The sequence below is a fragment of the Barbus barbus genome (assembly GCF_936440315.1).
Source record: "Barbus barbus genome assembly, chromosome: 26".
In the NCBI taxonomy this organism is placed as follows: domain Eukaryota; kingdom Metazoa; phylum Chordata; class Actinopteri; order Cypriniformes; family Cyprinidae; genus Barbus; species Barbus barbus.
Window position 1 is genome coordinate 23,116,059 of NC_136754.1, and position 20,704 is coordinate 23,136,762.

The following is a 20,704-nucleotide window of genomic DNA, read 5'->3' on the forward strand; positions in this document are numbered from 1 at the left end:
TGATATTTGCACATTCCCTTGCACATTTCTACCTCCGGATGCCGTGAAGGTCATTGGCCATATATAAACATATGCTACTTAAATACCTCAATTATAATGCACCTTCTGTTTATATTTCCTTGCAACCTAAATTGTATGTACAGTCATTTGCACTGAGCTAGTCTCTCCCCATCTACCTCATAACTTGCACTATATGTCATAAAACAACGTATATACACATTTTTATATCTATTTATAAACCTTGTTATTTGCACTTCTGGTTAGATGCTAACTGCATTTCATTGGCTCTGTACTTGTACTCTGCACGGTGACAAAGTTGAATCTAATCTAATCTAATCTAATATGCAAAAACATTAAGGTACAGCCCTGATATGATATTTATTGTTTTTACTGGAGGAAAAAGAGGAAAATCACAGATAATAAAATTGGTGTCTTATCTCCATCCTGCCACTAGAGGTCAATCGATGATCAACAAACACATTAGACTACTATGTTTATGTAATTACAGTGCTTACAAAACTGACAAAATAGGTTTTCTATGTGCTTGTGTACAAATAATTGTTTCTTTTCTATGTGGTTTCCACAAAAAAAGTACATTCATCTCCTTTCTGTTTCTTGTCTAATCTCTCTCCTATATGTTGCTGGTTCATTAATATTCAACATACGATTAGCATACTGGGCGGAAATGCAAATTTTAAAAGTACTAGTATCTATTAAGTTCAGGATATCTCTGGTCTAAAAAGTTACTAGTAACTAAAAAATAAGAACTAGTTCGATTTTGTCTTAACAAGAAGAGTATAAGTAAATACTAGTCACTATTGGAATAAGTACTAGTATCTAATGAATAAGAACTAGTATCTAATGAATAAGTACTAGTAACTTTACAAAAGGCACTAGTACCCAAAGAATAAGCACTAGTACCTAAAGAATAAGCACTAGTAGCTAACGAATAAGTACTAGTATCTAATGAATAAGTACTAGTACTTAATGGAAAAGATACTAGTATCTAAAAAATAAGTACTAGTAACATGAAAATAGATACTAGTACGGCTTATAGATTAAATGGTAAAACGGCTTGCCATAGTCTGCAGACATTTCAGATCATACAAAGATGCACAAACATAATACACAAGCAGTCATTTTAACAGCACAATGTCATTTGATTTCTGTATTAGAATTAACAAAATGATTTTTTACTTTATATTTTTGTTTATATTTCAGTAACTGAAAGGTTTTCAGCTCACTGAGATCCTTTGAATATTCTTTTAGAATATTTTCCTGTCTCTTATTAAATAGACATTTAATGGTCTTTAAGATGTATAAGGTTTATGTAAATGCACTTTGGAGACGCGAGTGTTTACTGGAGCTGTTCACGATACAAATATACTGTAACGTTACTGTCTAGCATCTACACCTTCAGCAAATCAACAATTTACTATACAGTAGCTCAAGAAATGCGATTTTAACACATGTAACCGTGTTTTTGATCGATAATACTCACATTTGTAAACACCCGCATCGCTGATCTCCATCACGTGATGATGACGTATCCTCTCGCGTGAGGCTTCTGGGATAGAAAAGTGTGCATCGGATGAACACTCAAGAATCTGGGCTGAAGCAGTAGGACATCCGGGAACTTCTCGACTACTCTTCTATGAATACTGAGGTTTCGGACATACTTATTCGTTCACCTACTGCTTTTCCCCTACTATACAGTAGAGAAGTAGGCATATTTGGACGCACTTTAAGTAGACGCACGTCCGAATCTCGTGAGAATTAGTATGTCACCCAGGTAATTCCTGCCTACTCTTTTATGAATCCAAAGGATTCGGACATACTTATTCGCTCGCCTACTGCATTTCCCCTACTATATAGTAGAGAAGTAGGCGGTTTCGGATGCAGCCTCAGTCTTTGTCATCAGGCTACGGAAACGCTTACCAGATGGAAGCAAAGTGAATAGATGGTTGGGTGATTTGAGTCCTTGATGATTTTAACAGCTCTACTTTTGCAGCGTTTGAGGTAAATGTCCTGCAGAGAGGGGAGAGCAGACCCTGAGATGCGCTCAGCTAAGCGCACAACTCTCTGTAGTGCTTTGCAGTCCTGATTGGAGCGGTTTCCATACTACATTGAGATGCACTGAGTCGCCATAGGTTACGAAATACCTCTATTTTTGTTTTCCTCCAGCTGAGCTCCATTTTTCAGGCTGCTCTCTTTAGTGTGCGAGTGTGCTCATTATACCACTGTGTCAAACTGTTATCCTTAATCTTCCTTATGCGTAAAGCAGCAACCGTATCTAAAACGCTAGAAAAGAGAGAGTCTATATTTTCTGTTACATAAAGTTTTTTCTGAGCTATTGCATATGCTGAGGATTTGTTATAAATCAGGAAGATTACTTACAAAGCATTCTTTTGTGGTAGAAGTGATGGTTCTACCATACTTGTAACAAGGAGTAGAATTTACAGTTTTAGCTATATGGAGTTTACACAAGACTATATAAAGATCTGAGATATCATCAATTTGCTGCAGAATTTCAACACCATTAACATCAATTCCACAATGAGTAGGACCTGACATGTGTTTTCTAACCCCGATAGAGTTCAGAATGTCTAGAAATTCTGATCCCAATGCATCTTTTCCATTATCAACATGGATATTAAAATCAACATCAATTAAGACTTTATCTGCAGCTAGAACTAACTCTGATAAAAAAATAATTAAATAAAAAAAAATGTGCAAATTCTTTAAAGTCTGTATGGTGCCCTGGTGGGGGATTTATCATTAACACTTGTTTCTCTGGATAATGTTATATGAAGCATCATTACTTCAAATTAGTTATATTTGAAGCCCACCCTCTGAGAAATACTGAAAATATTGCTATAAATTGTAACAACACCTCCCCCTTTACCTTTTGGACGTGGCTCGTGTTTATAACAGTAATCTTTGGGGGTAGACTCGTTTAAAATAATGTAATCATCTGGTTTTAGCCAGGTCAAAGAAGAGTATCTAAGTTATGATCAGTAGTCATATCATTTACCAAAATCTCTTTCGTAGAAAGAGACCTGATATTCAATGAGCCAAGCTTTATCTTTTGTTTCTATGTATTATATAATTTTTTTTATTTGTTGTCAATTAAATTGTTACTCTTAAATTGGTTTGGATGTTTATTGTATTTTCTAGTTTGGGGAACAGACACAGTCTCTATAGTGTGATATCTAGGTGAAAGCTCTCTATGTGCTGAGAATTAACTGACTTCTGTGACGTGAGGCGACTAGTTGACCCGCGACTATGCCGCCTCACAGTCACCTAGTTGCCCTGCTGCATGGGCTCTGTTAACAGAACCGAACAATGTACAGGACTCCCTGAGCTAGTCACATCCAAAGCCTTATCTACAGCCCTCAAATTTTTACTGTCCTCAACTAAAGTTTAGATGTGTGTCTCTAGTTCTGATATCTTCTTTGTCAGCCTAACTATTGCATTTATTACATGTGAATTCCTAGTTGCCGACAGAGAGAGATAAACTGTACATGTGTCATGCGGTGCAAACAGCAATAACAGGAGAAGAAGCCTTTACTCACCGTGATTGATAACGGATTCCGACTTACCACGTTGTTTGATGAGCTCGTGAAAATACGGGGTGAGAGAGAAAGAAACAGAGTGAGAAAAAAATACAAATAAAACAGTAATAAATGCGTCATGGCCTAATGGATAGAGAGTCGGACTTGTAGCCCAAAGGTCGCGGGTTCGAGTCACAGGTCCGGCAGGGATTTTAGGTGGGGGGAATGAATGTCCAGCGACTGGACAATAAATGCCATTGTCCAATAAATACCATCAATACCACGACTGAGGTGAGACCCTTGAGCAAGGCACCGAACCCCCAACTGCTCCTGGGGCACCGCAACATAAATGGCTGCCGACTGCTTCAGGTGTGTTTTCACTATGTGTGTGTGTGTGTGTGTGTGTGTTTGTTCACTACTCACTGCTGTGTGTGTGCACTTGGATGGGTTAAATGCAGACCACAAATTCCGAGTATGGGTGACCATACTTGGCCACTGGTCACGTCCTTTCCTTTTATAAAAACGCAGATGGAAACGTGAATGAAAAGCTAACCAGCTAATGAATGCTAATGCACTGCACTTGCGGTTTTAGATTAAAAGCGAACGATCAGATTAGTTTAGTTTGATAGATAATATCAGAAATATGGTGTGAATTAAGTTATATTAAGTTATATATAAGTTATATGGAGCTACAATCTCAAAACGCTCAGCAGCAGACAGGAACTGGAACTCTCTCCTCAGGATGAGAAACGTTAGAACGCCAGCTCCTGTATCAGCAGGATCACATACATGCATCATGATACTCTTGTAAACAAGCTATCTATCTATCTATCTATCTATCTATCTATCTATCTATCTATCTATCTATCTATCTATCTATCTATCTATCTATCTATCTATCTATCTATCTATCTATCCTATAAAGAACGTACGTGTAGGTATAAGGGAAAAATGTGTTACGTTTGGGTAATAAGGGGGTAACAACCAGATATGCAACCTGCAAAGAACTGCGTAAATATAAACTGAAGTTACAGCGTAAGTTTTTTTTTGTAATTATACTGTATATCCGTGTAGATATAGGGGAATAATGTGGTGACGTTTGGGGAATAACGGGGGTAGCAACCTGTAAAATTACAAATAATTTATTCTGTAAGTATTTTGAAACTAAGGGGTACCTTCTAATATTACGTGGTATGGTCTAAACAATAATCCTATGTTTGGGAGTGATTTATAAAGACAATATTCTTTTTATCATTTTACACTGGTATTTTCTTATAGGCCTATGTCACGAGTCCGGGTCCTGCACTTCTCCCTGGCGCCACAGGAGGCCGCCATCTCCCGTTCTCCCGGACTCCTCTCCCATATCACATACACCTGCCACATAACACACACCTGCCGCATCATCACACTCAGTACACCCACAGCTGTTCCCCATTTGCCACTGACTATTTAGTCTCCCCTCTCCCACCACTCTGGTGTGGGTTCATTACTTGTCTTGCCATTTTGTGATCTGTCGTGCTGAAGTGTTTGTTGTGCCGTGTTGGCCTTTGTTTGTTTTATTAAAGACCTCACCTGCATTTGGACCCTGACCTCGTCTTTTCCTCTCAGCGATCCGTGACAGAATGAACCCACCACACATGGGTCCAGCAGGGAGGCTCCTCAACATTCGCCAGGGAGTCCGGAGCACGGAGGAGTACGCCAGGGAGTTTTTCGATTTGGCTCGGCGATCGGAGAGGGAGAAGACCTGTCTTATGGTCTTTTTCAGGGGTTGCCTAGCCGAGCCCTTCAAGTCCCTGACGCCATTCTGGGACCCTGAGGAGTCGCTGGAGGAGTACATCAACCTGGTTCTATGGATGAGCGGCTCAACCTTCAGGGTGGAGTTAGCGGCGGTGCCCGCTCACAAGGCTTCCGAGACAGCTGTGCTCACTCACGTTCCTCCTGAGAGCGCGGCGTTCGCTCACGAAGCTCCCGAGACAGCTGTGATCACTCACGTTCCTCCTGAGAGCGCGGCGTTCGCTCACGAAGCTCCCGAGACAGCTGTGCTCACTCACGAAGCTCCCGAGACCGCTGTGCTCACTCACGAAGCTCCCGAGACAGCTGTGCTCACTCACGTTCCTCCCGAGACAGCTGTGATCACTCACGTTCCTCCTGAGAGCGCGGCGTTCGCTCACGAAGCTCCCGAGACAGCTGTGGTCACTCATGTTCCTCCTGAGAGCGCGGCGTTCGCTCACGAAGCTCCCGAGACAGCTGTGCTCACTCACGAAGCTCCCGAGACAGCTGTGCTCACTCACGTTCCTCCTGAGAGCGCGGCGTTCGCTCACGAAGCTCCCGAGACAGTTGTGCTCACTCACGAAGCTCCCGAGGCGGCAGTGCCCGCTCTCAAGGCTTCCGAAGCGGCGGTACCCGCTCACAGCGCTCCCGAGGCGGCGGTGCCCGCCTGGTTTGTCCCTCCGGTCCCACCCTGGCCGTTCGCTGGGGTTCCTGTTCGGCTGGAGTCTCCCTGGTCCAACCCTCCGAATCCGCCCCGGTCTCCTGCTTGGTCTCTGTCTCCAGGCCCTCTGCCTTCACACGGACCTGGCCCGCCATCCCTCCCCCTGTTTCACCATCCCCTGGTTCCACCTCCCTCCAGACTTTTGCGCTTGGTGGAACGTCTGGAAGCCGTTCCTTTAGGGAGGGGTAGTGTCACGAGTCCGGGTCCTGCACTTCTCCCTGGCGCTACAGGAGGCCGCCATCTCCCGTTCTCCCGTTCCTGTTTTAACCATTCTGCTACTAAAGGAAACATGATGGAGTTTACTGAACAACAAAACTGGACATCTAGTGAAATGAGTTAATGAGATTAAGCTATGATTTATAATTCACAAGTCAGCTTACCTTATGAAAGCTTATTTGTCAATCTCAGCAGCTTCACACCAGCAACTTCCCAACACCACTATCACCAAATAACTTTGCATGATGTACAAATCAAGGTTCAATGCAGCTTAAAACAAGCTTACCTCTTTCCAGCTGTTCACAGAAAAAAAATACATGATACAACATTTGTATTTCAGTGGATGTATACTGTTTTTTATACTGTATGTATATATAAAAAAAGGTTTAATTTGGCCATCAAACAATTAAATTAAAACTAGTGTAATATTTTTCTCTGCAAATACTGTGCAAATATACACTTGTTCTGTGTGTACACCCAAATTGTTCCTCCCTTATTTCATGTAGTTACAGGGTAAATTCAACATTTGTGGGCTGTAAATGAAAGTGGTGCTTTGTTACCTCCTTGTTCCATGTAGTTACAGGGTAAATACAATATTTGTGGGCTGTAAATTAAAGTGGTGCTTGTTCCTCCCTTATTCCATATAATTACCGGGTAAATAAAATATTTGCGGGCTATAAATTAAAGTGGTGCTTTGTTACGTCCTTTTTCTATGTACTTCCAGGGTAAATACAACATTTGCGGGCTGTAAATTAAAGTGGTGCTTGTTTCCCCCTTATTCCATGTAGTTACAGGGTAAGTGGCTACAACAAATTGCTCTAAAACGATTGTTTATACAGTAGGTCATACATTATACATCAGGTAATATATCAATAAACATGGTGACAGTTTTATTTAATTCAAATATTATTTGAAATGTGGGTTTTTAAATTAAAATCACACACAATATGACAACAGTAACAACACGGGCAACAGATAATAAAATATAAAAATGTATTACACCAGTTCAGAAAAAAAAGCAAAGCAACTCCATAATTATACAGTTTATACAAGTTCTAAAAGCTTGTTCAATTTGTTCATGTTTTTTGATGAAGTTAAACTATTATGGCCAAACCATCACGTCAATAAACACACAGTAATAAACACTGAAAGTCAAGATTAAACTATGTATTATAGCAAACTGACAGGATTTTACCGTCTTTGATTTTACAGTTTTGATCCACGTCCTCAAGCACCATTTTGACTAGTTCATAGTTCCCGGTTTCAATCGCCGCTCAATGTTGTAAGAACATACTCAGACAAAACCCTCCAGTTTTGAAATAACACATTCCAGACAGTTTCAAAAAATGCTCTCCTCTTCACTTCGATTAGTTTTCTTGTATTTTCGACACACATTCCTGTCATGAGCGCCGCAAACACCCATTGTCTCAAGCGCCATTCAAGCTGTTTCCAATTCCCGATCACCATATTCACTGTTCCAGTTTTAAACGAACACACTCCAGACTGTTTCAAAGTTGTCCCTCGTCTGCGCTTCAATTATTTTTTCCTATTTTCCACACGTTTCCATCTTAAGCACCACAAACACGGATTTCTTCGCACACAGAACAGTTCGCGTTTGAACCTCCACATTCCTAAACAGGGTTGCCAAGTTTTCACAACAAACCCCACTTAATTGCTACTCAAAATTAACCCAAAACTAGCCCAATCGCATTTCGAGGAGGGTTCCCCGGTAAAAATTCCCTGGGAAAACCGCGGACTTGGCAACACTGTTCCTAAGCCCGGACTGTTGGGTTACATATTCCTGATATCAACCCAAATTGGGTCAAATCAAGTCAGCTTTCTAACCCAACAGTCTCAACCGAGCGTTTGGATCGAAACAATAACCCAGCGTGTTTAAAAAGAAGGCCTACATACACAGTGTATGTTTTTGCTAAATCCCTTGCAAATATAAGAACGTTGCATAGCCTACATGCCATATAATATTAGAATAGGTACCCCTTAGTTTCAAAATACTTACAGTTAAAATAATTTGTAATTTTACAGGTTATTACCCCTTTATTGACAAGAGCATCCAGAAGCTCCAGCATATACAGAACAGTGCCGCAGGATCCTGATGAGGGTGCGTAAATACGAACACATCACTCCAATTCTTCAATCTCTACACTGGCTTCCCATTTCTGGCCAGATTGAATATAAAGTCTTTCTCCTCACACATCAGTGTATACATGGAAATGCTCCCTCCTACCTTAAAGAACTCCACAGATCGCAGCACGTTCTCTCCGTTCCACAAACACTCACCGACTCCTTCCTCCAAGGACCAAGACCCGCACAATTGGGGACAGAGCCTTTTGTGCCACCACCCCTCGCCTGTGGAATGCCCTCCCTGAACATCTGAGGGCTCCACAAACGACTGTTGGTTTTAAAAAGGGTTTAAAAACGTACCTTTTTAAAAAGTCCTTCAATGTCCCTTCCTGAACATCTGAGGCCTTCACAGATGACTGATGGTTTTAAAAACAGTTTAATTTTTATGTTTCTTTTAGTGCTTAAATTGTGTTAATCTTAGTTGGTAGTTGTTTTTTAACTGAGATTCTTAATTGCTTAAACTGTTTTATTTTATTATGACACTTTTGTAGCACTTTGAGATAAAATATGAAGTGCTTTATAAATAAAATGTATTAGTATTATTATTCCCCAAACTTCACATATTAGCCTATTCCCTTATACCTACTTGGAGACACTGAATAGGTACACTATAATTACAAAAAAAGTTACACTGTAAATTCTGTTTACTTATGCAGTACGTTGCGGGTTGTAATCTAAAGCGTTACCAAGTTTTTCCACTGCAGTTATACCAGCCCGATCTCATGGCAATTTGTACATATTTTACGAGGTGGCTAATTCGTACGAATTCGTACGACCTCACTCGTACAAATTCATACCGTATTTTCATAACGTATTTTAATTTTCATAAATTCATAATACGCATTTTATGAGTTGCCCGTTCGTATGAATTTGTACGAATGACCTACACCTAACCCCACCCCTAAACCTACCTGTCACTGGGGTTTAGACAAATCGTACTAAATCGTACGAGTGAGGTCGTGCAAATTCGTAGGAATTAGCCACCTTGTAAAATACATACAAATTGCCGTGAGATAGCGTTGGTTATACCGGGACACTGTTAGCACAATTAAGCTGTACTGCTTTGTTAGCTCATGTCATGTCTGCTGTCACCATGTGTGTTAAATGTTCCTGTGGACTGGAAATATTGTGTAATTCTGTGTGTAGGTGTCCCCTCAGCAAACCTCCATTTATTTATTCTAGCACATCCAACTCACAAACATATGGTTCAATATTATAGGGATGATACTAAGCTGAAATAGATTTCTGTGGGTAGTTTGATGAAATAGGCATGAAATGTGGAGTGACAAAGTAATTTGTTTAAACATGTCCTTCCTAACCAGTGTGTTAATGTGGGTGTAAAAGTAACAAAATACTTAATTGACTTTGTAACAAGTGAATCACTTAAAACACAATATCAATGAAAAAAAAAAAAAAGAATAATCATTCATAGAATAAATGAAAACACCAAACATCAAAAGCTAAAATGCCAGAGCTGTGTAAAGTGGGCTACTAAACAATAGACAGAAAGCATTTACAGTAACATGGATAGTGTACATAATAGTCCATACATCAGATTAACACTATAAAATCTAAAATGTCTTATAAAATGGAAGTAGCCACATTTGATTGTCAGTTAGGTCAACTAATTATTGTTTGTGTGTTAAATAAATAAATGCATTCACATTTATATTGCATATTGTAATCACACTTTGTTAATACAAGGAACAATATTTCTTGCAGCATTTATTATTCTAAATTAATACTTTACTAAATTGTTTCATGTTTGTTCATAATGAATAAAATAATGTATGTTTAACTTACTAAATAAAAATACATCATATGTATGTAGAAACTAATATAAAACCTAGAAACAAACAAAAACTATGAAATCATTGTTAGGTCATGATACCTAATGTGTTAACTAATGTTAATAAACTTTACATCATTGTTTCCAAATTTATTATTATAGCAATGGAAGTAAATCTATTGTATACAAAATTAGCTTCTGGGTTATGTAGGTTATGTAGGCTGTAGACTTTAATTCTGACAGCCCTTTCAATATTTCTAGTCTCACATGTCCTATAGCCTAATCCACAGACAGTATTTGGTTTATTGAAGGTTTCAGTCACTCCACTGTTTCACAGTTTATTGCATTAGACAAACAGTTTTACAGTTTCTTCCTTAGTCTTTCTATCAGAGAAAATAAGCTTACATGGCAAGACTTACTGTTAGGTCAAAAATGCCTGCATGAACCAAAATAAAGAACACACCTTACCGTAAATACCCCCTGTCCTATCAGGAAGGACACAGACTTTGTCCTTATAGAACAGGTAGTGCATCAGTTTGCTTTGCTCTTTGCTTTTGACTGTTGTGCATTCTCTTGGTGCAGTGAGATGAGGGATACATTTATGTGAGATTCAAGCATTTAACTGGTAACTGAACTGCAGCAGATTTGCATAGCTAATGCTGTCATTATGAAAAGTACGGGTCTTGACATGCGAGTGTATATATGTTTGTAGTTGTTTGTGTTACTAATTTCTTTTTGTGTGTGGATGGAGTAAAACATTGCAGCTCTGCATACTACAAATGCACTTGCTCTGTTCAGTTCTGTTTTAGTTTCTATGGACTTTTGGTTAGTTTTAACTGGTTTTCGGTTTTGTTTTCCTTACTTCATATTGCTTATTTGTTTCCATGGTTATTGATTTCCTTGTGCACTTTTTATTATTATCATGTGTATTTAAGCCTTCAGTTCTGGACTATTTTTGTTCAGTGTTGTCTTTGTTGTTATAAAGCTGTTGTGTTTCTTACCTGTGAATTATAACTTTGTTCATTAAAATTTAAAGCTGCAATTAGATCCGGCTTCCCCTGTTTCCCTGACTTGCTATGACAACAAAGCTATAGCACAAATTAATGCCATGAAATGTTTTTCATCTGACATTATTTCTAATGAATTCTCCATAACCTTTTCTTATAGCTTTATTATTGAAAAACATAATCCAACATAATCAAATCTTTGATGTTTTGTAGCATTAAAGATCTAAGAGAGCAGGCCAGTCACATTAATTGAAAGGAGACCAATTATTTCATAATGATGACCTTGATGTTCCAAGTCTGTAAGGGTGTTCTTGTCCCTCCCAAGAGAGGAAGGAAGAGAATAAACAAAACCAGGCAATCCCTTAAAATGACGATCTCTAATCAAACAACAGAATCAGTGTTGAGAGCAATTGAAAATATAGAATAATGGAATTACAGAGTGATGAATTTTTTTTTACAGCTGTAGATTTATCAAGTCAATATTCTGTTAAGAAAAGAGGGGATTTGCAGGCAGGCAGGAGTTTTTTACACAAGTCAGTGGGCTTTAGGGTACACAGGATCCTATGTGTTACTATGGCACTGACAGAATCAGTTCAGCTTGGTTCAGCATGGCTTTGCAGTTATGTAACACGTAACAAATTAAGTGTCTTTTAATAAAAGTTGGGGTTTGGTACTGATATAAATGTCTTTGATCAGACAGTTTAATTTGTGTTGTACATGGAGGCCAAATTAAGATGTTTATCTCCATTTCCTTCACACAGCAGTATACGTACACACACACACACACACACACACACACACACATGCTGTCATTCTTCTCAGATACTTATAATTGTACGTCACTTCCATTGGGTGTCCATATGTACATAGTGTGACTTTGAAAGGAGAAGGAGAGAAACAATCACAAACACAATCTCAATCTCTTTGCCACAAAAAGAACAGATAATTTGCCTGAAAGCAGCCTTCCTCCCCCTCCATCTCCTCCTCTTCTTTCTCCTTACAGACAGTAGGGAAGGTCTGTTTCCATGACAACAAGGAGAATCAAGGGCAGAGAAGTGCCATTCTAAAATGTGAAGTTGGATTGCTGCTTGAGTGCTTTAACTTTCAGGATGATATCACTGGATTTACCTAAACCTGGAATAAAACATTTTTCAGTCATTTGAATTTTGCATAGAATTTTAAAAACAAGGCATTAAGATTGCCCTGAGGAGACTCTGTGCCGCCACCAAATTTTGTGTAGAGATGCAATGCCACATTAAAAGTTGCACAAAATGATTTATATCTCTGATTCTCCCCAGAGGCAGTTGAGGTTAGTCATTTGTTGTTGTCATAGCTAGTCATAGTTAAACATTTATCATTTATAATTGTTATTTCTTTCATACTTTTCATTCACCGTTTCATGTGTCTACGTATATTCGGCATCTCCTACAAATTGGTTTCCCATTACTGCTTAGTATTGAGGCACAAATCTGGGTTTTGTTTATATTAATTCTTTATCAAATGTACCAGAAATAATAGTTCAGCTTCTCGACTATATCCAACAATAATTATATACATATTCTGTTAATGCATATGTTTATTTTTCTTTAATTGTAGTAAGAACTATATTTTAGTTATTACCTAATTAATGTTACCTAAGAACAATTATGTCTCTCTAACAGTGACACCCAAGAAGGACCAAGACCAGTAGTATTAGTTTTACCTAGTTTTGTATTAGTTTGACCTTCTGAAGTTAACAGTCAAATTTTGAAGTTAAGTATGTCTATTTTGTGACAATGAACCCTGTAGGGAGTGTCATTAGTAATCCAAAACTTAAAAGATTTAATTTCTTATTTCTGCAAGTTTGATTTCTGTGTAAATGCATTTTAAATGCTGCCTGTGCTGCATTAAATGCAATTACTGTATATAATAATAAAATTGCTCATGGGAATACTTGGAAAATAAACTATGCACACAGGGATTAAAGTTTGAAGTATCATACTTTTATTCTTAATCCTAATTTCATTCTGTTTATAATATCAATGCATATTTTATATATCTTATTATTCATAATGCACATATGATTGTATTTCTTTAAGGTGAAAACATCTGCAAACATGAAAAATAAAGAGTTTTGTTTGTACAGAGCAAAAGGAAACACACATTACAGTGTTTTCTTTTCTGAAAACCCAGTTTATCTGGACAGTCTTTGCATTGCGTGCCTGTTTTTACAGTCGTTGTACACGTGCTATTCATTTGATCATTCCTTAGTTAACTACAAACACACTTTCTGATACATTTACATTTATTCATTTAGTCGCTTTTATCCAAAGCGACTTACAATTGCTATATATGTCAGAGGTCGCACGCCTCTGGAGCAACTAGGGGTTAAGTGTCTTGCTCAGGGACATTGGTGTCTCACAGTGGATTCGAACCCAGGTCTCTCACACCAAAGGCATGTGTCTTATCCACTGCGCCATCACCACCCCCTGATGACTTATGCATTTAAAGTCTCTTTGTTTTGTTGCACCTCATTGCTGCATACTTGGGCACAGCTCAGATGGCCATTTTATTGGAAGACTTATGAATGCCAGACTCCACCTAGTCCACAATCCACCCACCCTGTCCAGGCTGACTTCCTGGAAACCCTGTACGGGGGCAACACAACTGCCCTTCTTTGTGCTTTTGACTGGACAGGGTTGGTGTCAGCATCACACTTTTAGGACTAAGGAATCCGGAGTTGTTTGTTAGATTTTGTAAGTTTGCTTCAGTGCAAGGGAATTTGTGGATCATTCACAGGGAATCATCTACTTATTATCCAAAGTTTAGCTGTTCATTGTAACAAAGAGTGTCGCATTCCAAATGAAACCAAGATGCAGTTTGGAGGTGTTGAGCATACACACATACAGTGTACTTGTGCTGGACATATGTACATCAAGGCAGGCAAAATTTTTGAAGAAGTGTTAAAATGGATATTACCTCATACCAAAATGAATAAGCAGTGGAATGCTCTAAGATCCAAAAATGTTCTACAATATCTGAGCATACATTCTAGATTCACCCTCCTGATATTTCAATAATTTGGATTCACAAAGTGCATTTACCTTTACCTCTCAGTTAATACCAAAAATAAAATAAAATAAGACAAAACACTTCAAATCTGCATAATATTCACAAACAGGAATAATGACATTGAGCGAAAAGAGAAACATTCCCAATTTGACAGTAAAAGCATAAATAGGTGCTATAGCATTCACATGAAAATGAAAAAATAAGAATGTTTTAAAGCTCATTTCTCACAACATGAACCCCAAATAATATTAATATTTTTGAAAATCAAATGAATGTCCATTTAACTTTTTTGCATAACATGTGAGTTCAGCTCCTTATTATATAACATTTATTTCTCTTCCCCATCTCTGTGTTCTTCTAAAGGTTTTCTCAGGCAAGAGTTCAGTTTGTTATTTTATTGTAGCGTGTTGTACTATTCCCGTGGTTGGAGTCGTGAGGGCAAGGCGAAGGGGTTACTCTTTCGCAGTAGCCTCCAGCATTTGGACCCTGCTATGTGGAGTCCCGGTTGACCACTTTGCCTCCGTTCATTGTTGGGGTTCCTGAGCTTTTCCTGGACCGTTGCTTCTCTTCAATCTCATGCAGTGAAGGCTCTCTGTACATGCAAACTGCAATATGCAAACATATCAATACATTAATATTCATAACTTTTGACTGCATTCAATGGGCCTCATTCGTGAAACACTTCTGAGTAATCTATGCATAAAATGGTCCTTCCCGAAAACTCTCCTCCAGATTCACAAACGCTTCATAAACATCTGATTTGATAGTTAAACATGCGTATGTTAATGAATTCCAATCATTCATAAATAGGGCGCTCATGAACGCTCATACACAATAAGCATAATCCCGCTTATGAATTACAGCTACGCAAATTGCGTGTCCAGGAATGCAGTGGAATATTCTGGTCTACTTTCTCAAGTTTGGCTCCAGTATATTGCATAAATGCAAAAAAGATGAATAGGCCATATGGCTAACAATACATATTCAATAATGTGAAACCTGAAAAATGTCAGGTGCTCTTCTGAAAACGGCCAGCTGGCGGCGCTTGAGTGGCATAGCATTTTTTCAGCTGAGACGCTTTGGTTGCTATGATAAGGAATATCCATGGCAGTAACATATTACTAGTATCTCATTTTGAAGAATATTACTGAATATAAAAATGCAGTAACCAGTAATATTAACTTCTCTATTGCTCTTCAGTTGTTGTACAAGTAGGATGATTGGTCAGTGTGGTATTTGTCCTGCTTCTCCTCCATTAATTGGACGGCTGGGTAAAAAGTGACAGTGACAAGCGCTGCGTTCTACCCAAAGCTAAACCGGAGCTAAACAATTTATCAACTCTCAGCTACAAAACAAGCAAAAAAAAGCAAACAAACTTGTAAAATATTATAAAGGCAAAATCAAAATTCAGTGTCATCAGCTTGCCAAAAAGAACAGAGAAAGTTTTACGCACCATTTACATGTGGTAGGGAACAGGTGTACATTCTTTCGTACTAGCTAACGTTTTTAAAATAGGAACATTTTCATGAATTCGAAAGTTTACGTCAGAGCGGCTTTACGAAGGATTTACACAAAAATTTGTTCTGCTCGTGTTTCACGAATGAGGCCCATTAAGAGTTATGAGATTTATGGTGGAGCTCTTATACTTGAGTTATGCGTTTTGGATTTTTATTTAAAAAATGAACAATTCAAAAATGTTAAAGTCAACATGAAATTAAAATCAAACATATTTTCATTATACACACTCTTGATATTGTGTGCGATTTATCAGTGTCTCTTATTCCAAAGGAAAAATATTTGACTTCTTGCATAACTTGCAGTGATTTTTTGCATATAAGCCCTCTTATTTAAAAATAAAAATAAAAAATCATTGCAGACCACCAAGGCAAAGCATCACGCAACCATTTAGAGTACCCTAGCAACCGTGTAGTAATTTGAGCCAGGCATATCTTGGCACCTGAACAACATAGAATCACAGGGTTGGACTCTTTTGATTCAGACTGGCAGATAGTCTTTAAATATCACTATATAAACTGTGAAAATCAGCCTATCAATGATTTAGAGCACCCTAGCAACAACATGAAGCCATATCCCAGCACCGGAACATTGCACAGACATGAGAGTTGGGTCTCTTGCAATCACACTGAAGACCCTAGGTTTGCTACAGCAAGCACCACTCACATTTTCTTCAGAAAATGTACATATCTTGTTATTATTATTACTAGTTATTACTATTATTGTAAGTGGTGCTCGCAAAGCAAAGTGTCACTATTACGTACTTGCAAACTTAACTATTACTACCTCACATATGTTGTCTTCTTTCCAGGACTCTCAAGTCTCACGCATTCACCGTGAGACTCACACATTTCAACCAGTTCACACACTCTCACGCCACACCTTGTATTTCTCACGCTGAGAAAGGGATAACTTGTCCCGCTATATGTACAATTAATAGACCAGGGAAAACGGAGGGAAGTTCTCTGCCGAGTTCATAGCTCTCTCGAGTTATACGGAGTCAAATGCCACCTACCAGCCAATCAGAAATTAGGATGTTGTTGTTTCCGTTTAAATTACACGATTCTGCCTCATGGTGCGTTCACACCAGACGCGAATGAAGCGTTAAGCACAAGTGATTTACATGTTAAGTCAATGCAAAGACGCGAATAGACATCCTGCGGCACGATTCGCGCGAATTGAGCGTTGTGGCGCGGGTAATGCGTGATTGGAGCGAATCGCGCAAATGGAAAAATCTGAACTTTGGCGGATATTCGCGTACATTGAGTAGGCCTACTGCTGTTCAGTTGGCACGTTTGGGGTAAAGTTTCTTTTGATTTTTGATACATTTGTATTTTTAAAAACATAAATATTTTTATTTTATTAGAATGAATTTGTCTTTCATCATAATTTACCAGAAGTTATCATTTCTATTTGTGCTGGTCAATTATGAACAATAGGTAAAATTGAACTGCTAGCAAAAACTTGGGTGCTGTAAATATTTGAGTTGCTCCTCACCTTTGCGTGGCCCCTCCCCTAATCTCACTCCAAACTTCCGCTGTAACTTGAGAGTCCTGTCTTTCCATATACATTTTGGAACCTAAAGGCCTTTCCACACTAAGCACGAAAAAGGCGAAACGGATTTCGGACGCGATGACGCACTGGAATAAAACAACAGCTTCCTATGGATGCTTCCACATAGACCACGAGCATTCACGCACCAAAAATGCGAATGTTTTTTTTTTTTCGTCCAGTCCGACGATTCTTTTAAGTTTCGCAAAGCAAAAACACGGGCCGTCCAATAAGATTTGAGCATTGCATCACAAGGCCAGAGCAACTGCTGTTACCCAAAAGTTTGACTCGGTAGGGCTAAAAGCTCAGAAGACTGTATTGACCACAAGCACTGAAGTAGGCCTACTTTTTCCGCAAGAGAGGAGAGTGAATGCTGAGTTCTTGTTATTGTTGGTATTTAAAAACAAACTATTCTCACATGTTCTTTATACAGAATAACATTTCTATTAAATTCATTTTAAATAAATTTTTAAATCATTTTAAACGTTTTTAAATTTCTGGTTTTATTGTTGTGATTATTTTTTTATGATTATTTACTTCCTTTTATGTAAAACACTTTGAATTACCATTGTGTATGAAATGTGCTATAAATAAACTTGCCTTGCCTTGCCTTAATTCTCCACTGAATTATGTGATCTGAAGAGCACCGTGCATTTTCTTCCACAAGCGCGAGAGTTTATGAGTCAGAGCTCGTTCACTCTAGACCTGTCAATCATGTAATCATATCGCTTGCCCTTCCGGTTATATATAAAAAAAGAGAAAAAATTTTCTACACATGAAATATGAAAGCAAATAGACCTATAATTATAAAGATATGTGTTTTTTTTTATGCAGCTGATGGTATTTTTTTGTTTGTTTTTTTTTACAATAAAGGATGTTTATGACACATGACAAGCAGGTATCGATCAGTCCATTATAAAACATACAAAGAGTGCATGTCTGCCTATTATAGAATCAAAATCCATTTTAGATCACAATAGGAAGTTATTACAAGCACTTGATGATGATTTAAAGTGGGTTTTGAGTAAAAACGTTATTAATTGCATACATGTTCAATGTAGCTTGATGCTAATTGTACCTGTAATTATTTCAGATGTATTCTTGTAAGCATTATAGTCCAGGTGATTTAAGCAAAATCTGAGGTGATATGTTCACTTTTTCATAAAAGCATGAAACTTGGTACAATCGTACAGGTTAGTGCCCTGAACATTTTCAGAAATGCAGCCATCGCAAAAACACCTTGTGGTTGCCATGGCATTACTTTCCACCATAACCAAATGATGTATTTTGTGTCATATCTCCTGAACCAAACATGATAACACAGAAATGTCTACCCCTACGTTTTGATGGCTGGTGATGTCTAACCCTATGTTTTGATGGCCAATGATTACAATGATACCATATACAGCAACATAAACTGTTCAGGTGAATAGTTATGGTGAAATCAGCAATGTAAGAAGGAAATAACAGTAGCTGAGCATCACAGTATCACAGCATTTACAAAAGTCCATATTATGGCTATTAATTTTTTTTCTTTCTTTAATAATTAACTAATATTTTATTCAATAGTACGATAAAATGATGTTTTAATTAATTATTAATTTGTTGCATTTATATAGCACATTTCTGGGTACTCAAAGCGCTTTACATGGAAGAGGGAATCTCCTCAACCACCACCAATGTGCAGCATCCACTTGGATGATGCGACAGCAGCCATATTGTGCCAGAATGCCCACCACACCAGTTTAACTAATATTTTATTCAATAGTACAATAAAAGATTGTTTTCAAGAATACAATAATTTATTTGAGATATAAAAAATATAATTTTAAGTAAGTGTATTTTTCCTCACCTCTCAGATAGAGTCAGGTAGGAGGTAGTATGTTTCCAATACATTCTTGTTATTTCTTAACAATGCTCTAACATCACACACAAACGGCAACGCAATCTTGCTAAACTGTGTCCTATCTGCACACGATATCTGTCAAGACGATATCTGTCTAGACAGGCCAGTGCATACTACTCCTTCTAAACTAAAAAACTGCCCCATGTATCATCATCTTTACTGTATTTTTGCTGAGCAGTCTTTTGGGTGGCTCACCAATGTGTTAATGTCAGTGTGTAAAATAATTTCTCTAATACAAAAAATTAGAGCTTGACCAAAATTTTTGTGGGGAGAAGATTTTAATGAAGATGGTAGTGTAGCAGGTCTTCAATAACGATGTTAGAATGTCTTCTTTCACACAATCCTAAACCTTGTATGAATCCTAGCTTCTCCCAAAGTTCTGACTGGGATATAATTTTATACCTGAAGACAAAACGGCTAGAAACAATACTGTTAGGACCTTCCCGCTGGAGATCCTGCAATCTACGAGACGTTCCTGAGGATTGCTGTTCCTTTGTTATTCTAATGGAATGGACCATTTGGTTCTCAACTTTATAGACACAGTTACATTATTTCTTTCACAGAATGACCAACCGAACTTTAACCAATCAGGTTTCAGCAGCGGCCATTCAACTGAGACTGCTTTGCTGTCGGTCACTGTAGCCCTGCAATTAGAGAAAGCTGATTCCAGATCATCAGTTCTTATTCTGCTGGATCTATCTGCCACTTGTGACTCGGTGAATCATCAGATTATCCTGTCTACCATCACCGAATCTACATCACTGGGACCCATTATACAAGCACATGGTTTCTCCTACCAAATTCTACCATTGATGACACACAGCTCTATCAATCATTTCAACCAGACAAACCAATAATAGCTGCTTGGATCTAGATAAAGGTGCATTCACACCATATCATAATTACCGTAATTACGAGATACCAACTTGAAAAAAGCGTTCGTATAAATATTTCTATATTTTTAGGAGGAAGAAAATTATTTGCATTTTAATTTCATGTTGAGAAATAGGTGATAAAATGTAAGAAAAATTAGTGTGGTCAAGGGAAATGTTTCATATCATCTCACTCAACTTTAGTCAAAGCCCCAAACAAATATACTTGTTTTATTCTACTCGATGAGACCTTTCAAATAACATATGACACCAGTATTGGGGGTAACACATTACAAGTAACGCGAGTTACGTAATATTATTACTTTTTTCAAGTAACTAGTAAAATAACGCATTACTTTTTAATTTACAAGAAAATATCTGAGTTACTTTTTCAAAAAAGCTTTTTCCCCATTTATTGACTGACAGTGCGCTGTGTGAACATGCTGTTACTGTAGTCCTATACTAAATGTGAATGTGTATTAATTCATCCCACTCGCAAAAAAAAATGATTTAGTATTAATCAAAATGAATTAAAACCGTGAAATGCAAACTCAGAACCTGCAATAATTAAATATTTCAAACAACACAAATGTATCTAATCCCATTTTAT

General features: G+C 37.9%; 1 protein-coding gene across 1 annotated transcript in view; it reads right to left on the reverse strand.

The window, feature by feature from the left end:
- Positions 1-13,161: 13,161 nt before the first annotated feature.
- The window catches only part of fgf12a (fibroblast growth factor 12a), a 61,365-nt gene continuing 53,822 nt past the window's right edge, over positions 13,162-20,704 (reverse strand). The window contains exon 6 of the mRNA XM_079379759.1: positions 13,162-14,855. Within this exon, the coding sequence (XP_079235885.1) occupies positions 14,740-14,855 (116 nt within the window). The 3' untranslated portion in view covers positions 13,162-14,739. The remainder of the gene's footprint in view (positions 14,856-20,704) is intronic.